This window comes from Somniosus microcephalus, chromosome 8 (assembly GCF_052327205.1).
Source record: "Somniosus microcephalus isolate GS21.2 chromosome 8, FLI_Smic_1.0, whole genome shotgun sequence".
Classification (NCBI taxonomy): Eukaryota; Metazoa; Chordata; class Chondrichthyes; order Squaliformes; family Somniosidae; genus Somniosus; species Somniosus microcephalus.
Window position 1 is genome coordinate 63,459,323 of NC_140994.1, and position 14,172 is coordinate 63,473,494.

General features: G+C 47.7%; 1 protein-coding gene across 1 annotated transcript in view; it reads left to right on the forward strand.

Annotated features, from left to right (window-relative positions):
- Nucleotides 1-14,172, forward strand: part of plce1 (phospholipase C, epsilon 1) — an 819,762-nt gene that overhangs the window by 759,025 nt on the left and 46,565 nt on the right. The window contains exons 22-23 of the mRNA XM_085994810.1: nucleotides 470-599; nucleotides 3,288-3,335. Coding sequence (XP_085850936.1) covers nucleotides 470-599; nucleotides 3,288-3,335 — 178 coding nt within the window. The remainder of the gene's footprint in view (nucleotides 1-469; nucleotides 600-3,287; nucleotides 3,336-14,172) is intronic.

Here is a 14,172-nt window from a genome sequence, read left to right on the forward strand (position 1 = left end):
ATGAGGTCATGGCTGATCTGTATCTTGATTCCATTTACCTGTCTTGTTTTGCACACTTTGTACAAAAATAATAAATTGCAGGACAACGGAGTATTACAATTTAAACTCTTTTAATGAAGCATCAGGTCTGTAAGTTTTCTCAATCATCCAGCACCGTGTGGACAAGATGGAGTCCGGACCTCCTGGGTCTTCTAAACAATAGCAGTCCTTGCAGATGCCTGCAAGCCAATGACAACTCAGTATGCAAATGTTACAGTACCCTTGCCTAACAAAAATCAACAATCTCAGTTTTGAAATTTTCAAGTGACCCCCCGTCCCCAGCCTCAACAGCGTTTTGGGGGAAGAGTGTTCCAGATTTCCACTACCCTTTGTGTGAAGAAGTGCTTCCTGACATTTTTATGGTTGACCTCTTGCTTTGTAAGTCAGTTTGCAGATGTTGCTTTACTGACAGATGTGTTGTATCCTGCAGGCACACCAGCTTGCGAACCTGCAGGCGCAGGCCAGCAATGGCAACCTGACTGGCTTGGGAACCCCCAACAATGACGAGGATGAAGATGAAGATGATGAATACGACTACGACTACGAATCTCTCTCCGACGGTACAAAACATGTTGTGTTTGGTCCTTTTATTCTCGGTTTGAAACAATATCTTTGGTAAAAACAGAAATGTTCTCTCATTTTCACGTTGCTAAGGGTACATTACTTGTTGGGATTGGCATACTTTGGAAGCATGTATATATACTGGTATGCTATTATTATAATAATCTCCTATTCCATTCCCCTCTTGAGGTAGTTAGTGATAAAACTACCAACACGATCAAACAAAGTGGGAGAACTACTGGTGCTTTTGAAAGATCACACTGCGGAATGAATGTGATTGTGAGCTGAGTAAGGTAGACGTTGTTTTCTCACCACAGGCGGCCTGTAGTTCTAGGAAACGGATGCCTGCTCACCGTTACCCACACAGAAGTTCCCAATCTCAGCCGCACTGTCAGAGGCCAGTTAGGACCACGGATGAGCAGATTATCCCCATACGAAGGGAGGGTACACAGGATCTAGTACCTTCTCTCCTCTGGTTACTGAGCAGGAATGGCCATGCCTGGCCCCTCCTCCTGAGCCAGGGAAACATAAAACAAAGTTTCTGCTCTTAAGGAGGGCATTTAGACCCAACTGTGGAGGAGTGAAAAGAGGGGAGGCAGTGAGCGAAGTCACAGGTATGCTCCATGCCACAGGATAGAGCACAGGCTGACTGCAGTCTCCTGCAAGTACAGTCTAAGTCGTGGATTCTGCTAGTATAGTAGTGATGCTTATATGAGGTCCACAGGCCATGGTGGGGGTTTGGACTTGTTACGTTGTAGAGTCGATAAGAAACAAATTCCAGCCAAATTCTTGGGTAGGTATAAATATAATACCTAAAAAAATACATAAGCACAGATTCAATTTGGATTAAAAGGAAAAATTCAGCTCCCTCCCTGGCAACTTTATGCAGTGGGTAGCTGAGGTATACAGACCTGAGCAGTCCCCATGTGTGTTCCTGCTCTGTATTGAGTCAGCTGATCCCAGCTGCAGCAGCAACACAAGTGCGACAATTAGCTTCAGCACCCCTGTGCAAGAGAGGGGGGAAATTGATCTGGAATTCCCACCCCTGAGCCATCTAGTGAGTGTGGAAACATTGGGTGAGGACATCATTGTAGTGCCTCCCAGAGTTGAATATCCTTCCAAGACTGTCAAGGCTCACACTTGTATAACGGCCACCTGGGTAATGTAAAGAGGGGCATCCGGTGCTTGTAGAATTAAACCCCATGGAAAATTCAACACCTTCAGGAGAGGAGGGAGGTGCAAAAACTGGTGGGAAGTGGAAAAAGAACTCCCAGAAAAGGAAGTCTTTGAAATTAAAAGTGTGAAAAGATAAGCCATCAGTTCAACCTAAACAGCATGGCATTTTTGATAGCTCTTTATTTCCTCATGGTTTACCTGCCCACTTCTACCTTTGTTTTCATTTTGTACATGGGACCCCGTAGAATGAGATGCCCCTACAACCCGATTCACTTCACTGAAAGCTACTTCACTGGGTTCTCCGATAGCTTGTGGGTTGTGTTCGGCTTTGGCTGCTCGTCCCTTCCTTTCTGTTGTACTAATGCAGCGCTTGCTTACACTTTGACTTAACGAGACAGCTCCCCGCGCTTGTAACTGAAACGGCAGTGACGCTGTGATTGGCGGTGAGGCAACGACATCCTCCACGTCAGCCTTTGTAAGTTTTGCCCAGGAGTTTTAAAACCGGACAGTGACCTGCCGGTATGCCATTCTGCAGCAAGTGTGAGCCTGGCCCAGTGGACAACAGGAGGACACTTAGTCAGAGGTATTGGAGTAAATTGTTCCAGAGATTGAATCTGCCTAAAAATATCAGTGTGGTAGCAACACCCTTTAAAAATCAATTTTCTGATTATCAAGGCCATCCAAGATAATTATTCGGTCTCTAAATTGTTGCCCGTTTTAGATAATACAATTCAGGCCTCCCGGAGCTAAGAGTGAGTCAGCTATTGAATCCATAACCATAATGCCCACAGCAACAATCTAAAGCATATTAATGGTTAGCTGTTAGCAGACCTCGATACGTGTAACGCTGTGACACACGACTGGCTTCAAGTATAGATTCCACCTCGGAGCATCACCGCTGCTACTGTTTGAGAAAATGAACTGCAAACTTGAAGGTCGGGAACACCAGCTTCAAGTCGTTTCAAAGGCCCAGTGCCAGTGCCAGCAATGGCAGTGCTGTCATTTGTGTACAGGTATTGTGGGCTCGGCTTCTCTCGAACCTGATACCACCAGGGAATGTTTCTGAGATCACTTCACGTGCTGCTGTTTCAATGCCACTCCTGATGATTGCAGTTGTCAATTAATGAAAACAACAGTTCTCGTGCTATTGTAAGGGATAGGAGTAGAATATACAGCAGCTTGTTGTTTTCCTCTGTCCTTTACTTTTCTCTCCGCCCTTTCTTTCTCCTACTCAGTGTACTAGCCTTCAGAAAGCCAAAGTATGGGATTGGAACATTTTTAGGACTTATCAAGTTTTAACTGAATTGGAACCTTGCCTATGTTCAGAGCATCCCGACTTAATTGTTCATGCTCTGACCCAGTTGTGTGTCCTTCATGTGTTCTGTGATTAGAGGAGTTACTCATTTTTGCTACAGTTTGACTAATATTTAATCTTTCTTAAACTCACTGTGCCAACTAATTTCTGATTCTTTGCTCTTATTCCCTCTCTGTCTTATGTTCTTCTCCTGTAGCTGATGCCCTTATTGCTTCCTTCTCTCCTGCCGTGAATGGCCAAGAAGGTAAAAGCCCCAGTTTCGGCACTAACTAATGCCAAAGATGTTCTGAGTGCTGCACTGTGGGGGTGGGAGGGGAAGGGGAGGGTCTGACCTCAATATTGGCTTTAATATTTTTCTGTTATCAAATACAAATTTAACACCGCTTCAACCAATATGGAGACACTTTGGGGGAAAAATTCAGTTGTTTGCGCCTCCCGTTAGTGCCTTAAGAGGGCGCCAATTGGGGTGCAAAGCAACTAGAGGCCGGGCGTGGCGATGTTTGTGCCGCTCGCGAAATTAACTAGACATTTTGCGGTGGCGCTAAACACTACCGCCACGATCTCCTGTGCCGGCAGATTGTGACGTCATTCGAGTGCGCAACGCCCCGTTAGCGCCCCGGACCGGATATTGAGTGGCGCCCCCTGCCTTACCGCTTGCCGCTACCAACGACAGGCTGAGGGGAGCGTTATGCTGTCAGAAAGGGACTAGGGGAGCGCTATTTAAAGGCGACCGCTTCCTGCCTTTTTCTGTCGGTGACATTTTTGCATCACGCAGTCAGAGAGAGAGACTTCTGGAGAGATTCAAAGCTGTGTGAAGGAGTTTTGAGTACTGAGCAGCACTTTGCAGGTTTATTTTGATTTGCCCATCCTTGCTTCGCCAGCACTCTGAGGTAGCGCCTCACTTCTTGGCGTTTGCGCTTTAAGACAGGTGTGAAGCGCCTGATTTAGCACTCCAATCACCTCCAGGGGCGATAAAAGCCAAGTTTGCTGTCGGTGGCGATAATTAGCGCCAGGCGCTAAACTTTGCGCACAGCCGATAACAGCGCTCCAAATGGGGCGATACCGAATTTTTCCCCCTTTACCTTTTTTAAAGTGAACAGAAATATATGATTTAATATAATTGAGGAATTGATTCTCCAATCCAGCCTGTCTTCGGGGTGGCTGGACTGACAGATGTGATTAGTGAGCCTGTCACTGTTACCACATACTGCCTGGGAAATAGAGGGAGGCTGCGGTGAGCTGATATAAACAGTGACAGTCTGCACAGCCTACCCATACTTTAAATGGTGCCCCGTGCGAATAGCAGAAGTGCTGATCAGCTTGAAGCTTTTGATAGACTGATATTACATTTATGCAGAGAATAAGAATGGATGCGTATTTACCAGGCAGTAATTTTGTTGGGTTGCCTACATTGTGAGATGAGATTTATTCTGGGGAAATCATTCCAATATATCTTCTTATATTTTTATAATGCAAAATGTCAGTGGTTTATTTATTTATTGGCCTGAGTAGTTAATATCTGGTACTGTCCTCACTGAATGGTTAATGATTGTGGTATAACTACTGTTAACATATCCAGTGACCATGAACGATATATAATGCAATGTGGTTGAGACCTGAACAGCGTGAAAGTCATGCAAGCAGCTTATTAATATCTTCCCTCCTATTATTACTGCCTTGAATTATTCTGTAATATATATATATAAAACTAGCTGAAGTGCCTGGCGGTGCCGAGGCTTTTTCGAGGGCATGTTGTTGTTGGAAGAGAGAGAGAGAGAGCGACTGGGGGGCGGGGGAGAAGAGAGAGAGAGAGCGTGACTGGGGGGGAAGAGAGAGAGCAACTGGGGAGTAGAGAGAGAGCGACTGGGGAGTAGAGAGAGAGCGACTGGGGGGAAGAGAGAGAGCGACTGGGGGGAAGAGAGAGAGCGACTGGGGGGAAGAGAGAGAGCGACTGGGGGGAAGAGAGAGAGCGACTGGGGGGAAGAGAGAGAGCGACTGGGGGAAGAGAGAGAGCGGGTGGGGGGAATAGAGCGGGGGGGGAAGGGAGAGCGGGGGGGGAAGGGAGAGCGGGGGGGGAAGGGAGAGCGGGGGGCAAGGGAGGGCGGGGGGGAAGGGGCGGGGGGAAGGGAGGTGGGGGGAAGGGAAGGGAGGGGGGGAAGGGAAGGGAAGGGAGGGAGGGAAGGGAAGGAAGGGAAGGGGGGAAGGGAGGGGGGAAAGGGGCGGGGGGGAAGGAAGGGGGGGCGGGGGGGGAAGGGGCAGGGGGGAGAAGGGGGGGCGGGGGGGAAGGGGGGGCGGGAAGGGGAAGGGGGGCGGGGGGGGAGGGGGGGCGGAAGGGGGGGGAAGGGGCGGGGGGGGCCCAGGCCGAGAGCCCTGCTCTCCGAGCCCCGCCCCCCCCCCCCGGCCGAGCCCGATTGCGGCTCTGAGAGACGGCTGGTGGCCGAGCCCAGCCCCCCCACGCCCCCGGCCGAGCCCGATTGCGGCTCTGAGAGACGGCCGGCGGCCGAGCCCCGCCCCCCCCCCGGCCGAGCCCGATTGCGGCTCTGAGAGACAGCCGGCGGCCGATCCCCGCCGAGCGCGGAACAGAGACGCCGCGTCGCACCTGCTCCTACTGCGCGCGCACCCTGACCCTCGTGGCTGACGCCGTTGCCCTGGGTAACGTGACACGGCGGGGGGGTGGTGAGGAGCTTAGCAGAAGCGCAATCACCTAGCTCGGGCCTGGCTGGGCAAGAAAGGCGCAGGCTTTGAGGCCTAAGAAAAAAACGGGGAAAGGTAGGAAAAAGAATGTTCAGGTTAGGTTTACAAATGAGTGATTTTTTAAAAACAATTTAATAAATTCAATTTTATTTTGGTGGAAATGTATATTTGAAAAGAAAGACGCAGAAAGGGGGGGGAAGGGCGGGGAAGGGGCGGGGGGGAGAAGGGGGGGCGGGGGGGATGGGGGGGGGGGGCGGGAAGGGGAAGGAGGGAGGGGGGGGGAAGGGGCGGGGGGGGGGGGGCCCAGGCCGAGAGCCCCGCTCTCCAAGCCCCGCCCCCCCCCCCGGCCAAGATCCCCGCTCTCCGAGCCCCCCCCCCTCCCCCCCCCCCCCCCCCACCCCCCCGCCGAGCCCGATTGCGGCTCTGAGAGACGGCCGGTGGCCGAGCCCCGCTGAGGCCCGATTGCGGCTCTGAGAGACGGCCGGTGGCCGAGCCACACCCCCCCCCCCCCCCACCCCCCGGCCGAGGCCGATTGCGGCTCTGAGAGACGGCCGGCGGCCGAGCCCCGCCCCCCCGCCGAGCCCGATTGCGGCTCTGAGAGACGGCCGGCGGCCGAGCCACGCCCCCCCCCCCCCCCCGGCCAAGGCCGATTGCAGCTCTGAGAGACGGCCGAAGCCCCGCCCCCCCCCACCCGGCCGAGCCCGATTGCGGCTCTGAGAGACGGCCGGTGGCCGAGCCACGCCCCCCCCCCCCCCCCGGCCAAGGCCGATTGCGGCTCTGAGAGACGGCCGAGCCCCGCCCCCCCCGGCCGAGCCCCGCCCCCCCCCACCCGGCCGAGCCCGATTGCGGCTCTGAGAGACGGCCGGTGGCCAAGCCCCGCCGAGCGCGGAACAGAGACGCCGCGTCTCACCTGCTCCTACTGCGCGCGCACCCTGACCCTCGTGGCTGACGCCGTTGCCCTGGGTAACGTGACACGGCGGGGGGGTGGTGAGGAGCTTAGCAGAAGCGCAATCACCTAGCTCGGGCCTGGCTGGGCAAGAAAGGCGCAGGCTTTGAGGCCTAAGAAAAAAACGGGGAAAGGTAGGAAAAAGAATGTTCAGGTTAGGTTTACAAATGAGTGATTTTTTTTAAAACAATTTAATAAATTCAATTTTATTTTGAATGACAGAATGACAGACAGAAGTACCGATTTATATATATAGATTATAATTTTCTTGACTTTTTTCTGTGTTCAGCTTACTGTTTTCTGCTTCTGTTTTTCGCCTGACTAACGTCAGTGACAGATGGTCAGCTCCTCCATGCTCACCACACATATGGGCCAGAAGTGATACTAAGATGGATTTTACTGGCTAAGACATGGGATAATGTAGCCATTGTACATAAATATTTCAGTTGGCGCATTGTTGGCGGTATTGTCACAACATTAATCATTCTGTCACCAACAGTGCCAGCTAAGGAACTTTTCCATTATAACAGTTTTCCAAATGCTTTCTTTCCCCCAAATGAATAGGTTGCTCTGACCCGCAATATTTGCAAAAAAATATATAAATATTGAAAACAGTAGATTGAGCATATCCAAACATCACATTCCAGTCGCCATACTTTGTTATAGATGCAGAATAATCTTAAAATGCTGTTTGCCCCTGCACTGTTGCCCCTACACTGAACGAACACCACAAAATGTCCTGACGAAGTAACAGTTAAACACTGACTGACATCAGCCTGCGTTTACTTCTCAACAATTCGATTGTGCTCACTTAAAGGGATGCAGCTCCACCTCGGCAAAATATCACCTTGTGCCTTAGGTGGTATAAAATTCCTGTCTTTGTGTATCATCTAACTTGCCCTGGGTGATCCTAGTGTACACATCACAGATGCCAAGTTTGATGTACAAAGCATGTGGGACACTTGTGTGCCTGATTCACTCAAATTGCATATTATTAAAACAGCAACAGATCACAACTGATCAGGTTAGGCATCTACTGACCGGCAAGCAGGAGTGAAAGCCACCAAACTTGAAATTAAAAAAAACGAAGGGGCCTAACTTCAACATCGCTGTGCCTGTTTCACAGGCGTAGTGTGGGCGCAGCGATGTCGAATTTGGCAGAGCAATGGCCTGTGCCTGATTTCCCCGTGTGTTCGGGCCGCTGCTGAATCTGTCAATACTTTTTTTAGGCGGCCTTGGCACCCGCCTGAAATGAGCGCAGGCCTCATTTCAATACTGATACGAGGGTCCTGCACCCATGTTCAGGAAACTCATTAAGACTAGTCGGTGCTTGCGTTGCACAAACTCCAGCTAGTTTTTCAAGCTCTGCAGCAGTCTAGCCAGCAGTCCTTAGAGGGACTACTGGAGGCCGTGGAAGAAACCGGCAGGTAAGTTTTTTAAAGTTGCGTTAATGTGGAGCCCGGAGGAGCAGGAGTGCTCCATTCTCCTCCACATTAATACTGTGGGCCCGTGCTCACCCCCCTCCGCCCTTCACCCCAGGCTTAATAAATTTGAAGGGCCCTGATTGGCGCCCACAGCTCACTGGATTTATTCCAATTTATGATGGTTCTCGGGCCTCTCTCTTCTGGCGTGTGAATTCAGTGTGATCATTTCTCTCTTGTTATTGGGCGCTATTGAATGTCGGTCCCTAAGAGCAACTGCTACCAATACAAAAGATGGCAAACCACACAAATTGTTCCATATGCTTTTTGAAAGTCCTTTTAGCTGCTATCTTACTTTCTCCAACAAGCTGAACACTCACTACAGGAAGATATAAAAAATGACCACATTTACAATAAATTGATTTAAGCTTTCAATTATTTTTTCTGTATTTGAAATGCCTGTAACTGTGTTTTCCATTGGAGGCCTGTGCCTATGAGAAGCCTGAGCCTTGAGTTCATACAAGTCCTCATATTCATCACTGTTCTGTGGGAAGATTCACATTTGCAAGCTACTGCTCTCAGCATACACCTGTGCAAAGAACATCTCGAGTTTTTTATGACTGACAATAAGCCTGGTTATTCAGAGTGCATCAAGATTTCTGTTAGGCCCACCTCCTCCAATGGAAAACTATTTGTCGGAAAGTAACCAGAATTCTTTTATTGTGTAGAATATTAATGAAAAGAAAAGCAAGAAATCTTGTAACTTTTCTAAGGTAATTTTCCTGAGCGGGATAAAAAGCTTTTTATTTTACCATATACAAGAGCTGTTTATATCACGTTCCATATGTGACAAATGTAATTTTTAATAATGCCAAATTTAAAAGGGGGGTGAACTTTAGGTTTGTAATGTATTCTAAATGGTTCTAGAAGCTGCCTTTCTTTTCTTGGATTATACTGAGAACTTGTAAACAACAATTATTTATATAAACAGTTTAGACTATACTATTATGCAAATTTGGAGGGAAGTTCTGAATTTAAAATGTTTTTGCAAAAATGTTTGCTAGTCCTGTTGCAGCAATATTTAGTAAAGAAGGAAGCATTCAGATACGAGATGAAACCAAATTTATATACATTTTTTTACCCTTTGCTATAAAGAGCCATACCCTAAACAGATAGACAACAAAGAGCTGCTCCCCGTACAGTATAACACTTAGAGATTTGTTTAAGGAACTGTGGTATTTATTTACTTACCTGCTGTGGGTAAGCAAAACATTAAGGTATGAGGCTTCCCATCTTCCATAAACTTCAGCTCATCTAAAGTTCTGCTGCCCATAGCCTGACTCGCACCAAGTCCCGTTCCTCCATCCCCCTCTGCTCGCTGATCTACATTGTCCCCCAGTCCAGCAACGCTTCAAATTTAAAATTCTTATACTTGTGTTCAAATCCTTCTGTGGCCTTGCCTCTCCCTACCTCTGTACCCTTCTCCAGCCCTACAACCCTCCGAGAACTCTGGGTTCCTCCAATTCTGGCCTCTTGTGCATCCCTGATTTTCTTCACCCCTCTATTGGCGGCCGTGCCTACAGCTGTCTAGAATTCCCTCCCTAAACCTCTTCACCTCTCAAGCTCTCTTTTTCCTCCTTTTAAGACGTTCCTTAAAACCTATCTCTTTGACCAAGCTTTTGGTCACCTATCCTACTATCTCCTTATGTGGCTCAGTATCAAATTTTGTCTGATAATCGCTCCTGTGCAGCGCCTTGGGACATTGTACAACATAAGGGCACTACATCAATGCAAGTTGTTGTATTTACCATTTGGCCAGCTTCATGTGTGAACACTTTGGGGGTGAATTTCCATGGGGTTCTCCTGCTTGTTCGCCAGAACTTTGGTAGAAGAACCATGGCAACCCTGGAAAAATGGCGGAAACGATGTATTTTCAGGGTTTGGCCGCTCTTCTGCTGAAGGTACAGCTAGTGAATGGAACTTCACCTGCTTAATGTGCTTATACTCTGTTCATCGTACTGTGCCTGTCCCCATGTTAGTTGATATTATTAACGGTTCCCCTCCCCTTCAGGTCTGCCATCATCACTCCCTCCTCAAAAAGTCACCCTTGACACCTCTGTCCTTGCAAGCTACGGCCCCATCACCAACCTCCTTTTCCTTTCCAAAGTCATTGAACGTCTTGTTGCCTCCCAAATCCATGCCCATCTTTCGCATAACTTCATGTTTGACGCCGCCAATCAGTTTTCTGCCCCTGCCACAGCACCGAAACAGCCCTTATCAAAGTCACAAATGATATCCTACATGAATGTGACCATGGTAAACTATTCCCTCATTCTTCTTGACCTGCCTGCATCCTTTGACACAGTTGACCACTCCATCCTCCTCCAACGCCACTCCTCCATTGTTAAGCTGGGTGGGACTGCAATCACCTGGTTTCATATCTATCCAGTCATAGCCAAAGAATCACCTGCAAAGGCTTTTCTTCTCGCTCCTGCACGTCTAGTATCCCCCAAGGATCGATCCTACATGCTGCCCCTCAGCGACATCATCCGAAAACACGTCAGGTTCCACATGTATGCTGATGACATCCAGTTCTACCTCACCACCACCTCTCTCAACCCCTCCACTGCGTTTGATCTGTCACACTGCTTGTCCGACATCCAGTACTGGATGAGCAGAAATTTCCTCCAACTAAATATTGGGAATACCGAAGCTATTGTCTTCACTCCCCACCAAAATCTCCGTTCCCTAGCCACCAACTCTGTCCTTCTCCCAAGCCACTCTCTGAAGCTAAACTAGACCATTTGCAATCTTGACATCCTATTTGACCCTGAGATGAGCATAACCGCTCCATCACCAAGACCATCTACTTCCACTTCCGTAACCTCGCCCATCTCCACCCCTGCCTCAGCTCATCTGCTGCTGAAACTCACATCCATGCCTTTGTTGCCTCTCGACTTGTCTTTTTTTTTTATTCGTTTATGGGATCAGGGCATCGCTGGCAAGGCCAGCATTTATTGCCCATCCCTGGTTGCCCTTGAGAAGGTGGTGGTGAGCTGCCTTCTTGAACTGTTGCAGTCCGTGTGCTAATAGTACTCCCACAGTGCTGTTAGGTAGGGAGTTCCAGGATTTTGACCCAGTGACGATGAAGGATCGGTGTTATACTTCTAAGTCAGGATGGTGTGTGACTTCGAGGGGAACTTGCAGGTGGTGGTGTTCCCATGCACCTGCTGCCCTTGTCCTTCTAGGTGGAAGAGGTCGCGGGTTTGGGAGGTGCTGCCAAAGATGCCTTGGCGAGTTGCTGCACTGCATCTTGTAGATGGTACACACTGCAGCCACGGTACGCCGGTGGTGAAGGGAGTGAATGTTTAAGGTGGTGGATGGGGTGCCAATCAAGCGGGTTGCTTTGTCCTGGATGGTGTCGAGCATCTTCAGTGTTGTTGGAGCTGCACTCATCCAAGCAAGTGGAGAGTATTCCATCACACTCCTTACTTGTGCCTTGTAGATGGTGGAAAGGTCATAGACTTAGGTAGCAGTGGGGAAATTAAAAACCAGAGCATGTCAGGAAGGGGCAGAAGGGATGGAGTAAAAGGTAAAGTAATAAAAAGGGCAAAAGCAGGAACTAAGTGTCACAAAACATATTTGAAAGTTCTCTATCTGAATGCACGTAGCATTCGTAACAAAATAGACGAGTTAATGGCACAAATAACTACATATGGGTATGATCTTGTGGCCATTACAGAAACATGGCTGCAGGGTGACAATGCCTGGGAATTAAACATACCAGGTTATTTAACGATCAGGAAGGACAGGCAGGAAGGAAGGGGAGGTGGGGTGGCTATGTTAATAAAGGAAGGAATCACTGTAATACAGAAAAATGATATTGGGTCAAAAGATCAGGATAATGAAACAGTTTGGGTGGAGATAAGGAATAATAAGGGGAAAAACACACTAGTGGGCGTAGTCTATAGGCCTCCGAACAGTTGCAACTCTGTTGGACGGAGTATCAATCAAGAAATAGTTGAGGCTTGTAATAAGGGAACATCTATAATTATGGGGGATTTTAACTATCATATTAATTGGACAAATCAAAATGGGCAGGGCTGCCTTGAGGATGAGTTCATTGAGTGTATTAGGGATGGGTTTCTTGAGCAGTATGTAACTGAACCGACCAGGGGGCAAGCAACCTTAGATCTGGTCCTGTGTAACGAGACAGGATTAATTAAAAATGTCCTAGTAAAGGATCCCCTTGGAATGAGTGACCATAACATGGTTGAATTCCATATTCAATTAGAGGGTGAGAAGGTTGGATCTCAAACAAGCATGCTAAGCTTGAATAAAGGAGACTATGAAGGTATGAGAGCGGAATTGAGTAGAGTGGATTGGGAAAATAGATGAAAGGGTAAGACGATACATGATCAGTGGTGTACATTTAAGGAGTTATTTTACAACTTCCAAAAAATATATATTCCACTGAGAAGAAAAGGGTGTAAAAGAAAAGACAGCCATCCGTGGCTAAGTAAAGAAATTAAGGATAGTATTCGACTAAAAACAAGGGCATATAAGTAGCCAAATCTAGTGGGAGGATAGAGGATTGGGAAAACTTTAAAAGACAGCAAAAAATAACAAAGATTGATTAAGAAAGGGAAGATAGATTATGAAAGTAAATTAGCAAAAAATATAAAAACAGATAGTAAGAGTTTTTATAGTTATATAAAAAGAAAAAGGGTGGCTAAAGTAAATGTTGGTCCCTTAGAGGATGAGACCGGGAAATTAATGGTGGGAAATATGGAGATGGCAAAAACACTGAATGAATATTTTGTATCAGTCTTTACAGTAGAAGACACTAAGAATTTCCCAACACGGGACAAACAGGGGGCTATGGGGGGGAGGAGCTAAACACGATCAAAATCACTAAGGAAGTGGTACTCGGTAAAATAATGGGACTCAAGGCGGATAAATCACCTGGACCTGATGGCTTACATCCTAGGGTCTTGAGGGAAGTGGCGGTAGGGATTGTGGATGCATTGGTAATAATTTTCCAAAACTCCCTGGACTCAGCAAAAGTCGCGGCAGACTGGAAAACTGCTAATGTAACGCCCTTATTTAAAAAGGGCAGTAGACAGAAGGCTGGAAACTATAGACCGGTTAGCCTAACATCTGTGGTAGGTAAAATATTGGAGTCCATTATTAAGGAGACAGTAACAGGACATTTGGATAATCATAATTTAATAGGACAAAGTCAGCATGGTTTTATGAAGGGGAAGTCATGTTTGACAAATTTGCTGGAGTTCTTTGAGGAAGTAACATATAGGGTGGACAAAGGGGGACCAGTGGACGTAGTGTATTTAGACTTCCAAAAGGCATTTGACAAGGTGCCACACAAAAGTTTATTGCTTAAGATAAAAAATCACAGGATTGGGGGTAATATTCTGGCATGGATAGAGGATTGGCTATCCAACAGAAGGCAGAGAGTTGGGATAAATGGTTCATTCTCAGACTGGCAATCAGTAACTAGTGGTGTTCCGCAGGGGTCAGTGCTGGGTCCCCAACTCTTTACAATCTATATTAACGATTTGGAGGAGGGGACCGAGTGTAACATATCAAAGTTTGCAGATGATACTAAGATGGGAGGGAAAGTAGTGAGTGAGGAGGACATAAAAAACCTGCAAGGGGACATAGACAGGCTAAGTAAGTGGGCAGAGATTTGGCAGATGGAATACAATACTGGAAAGTGTGAGGTTATGCACTTTGGCAGGAAAAATCGTAGAGCAAGTTATTATCTTAATGGCAAGAAACTGGAAAGTACTGAAGTACAAAGGGATCTGGGGGTCCTGGTGCACGAAACTCAAAAGGTTAGTATGCAGGTGCAGCAAGTGATTAAGAAGGCCAATGGAATGTTGGCTTTCATTGCTAGGGGGATAGAATATAAAAATAGGGAGGTATTGCTGCAGTTGTACAAGGTATTGGTGAGACCGCACCTGGAATACTGCATACAGTTTTGGTGTCCATACTTAAGA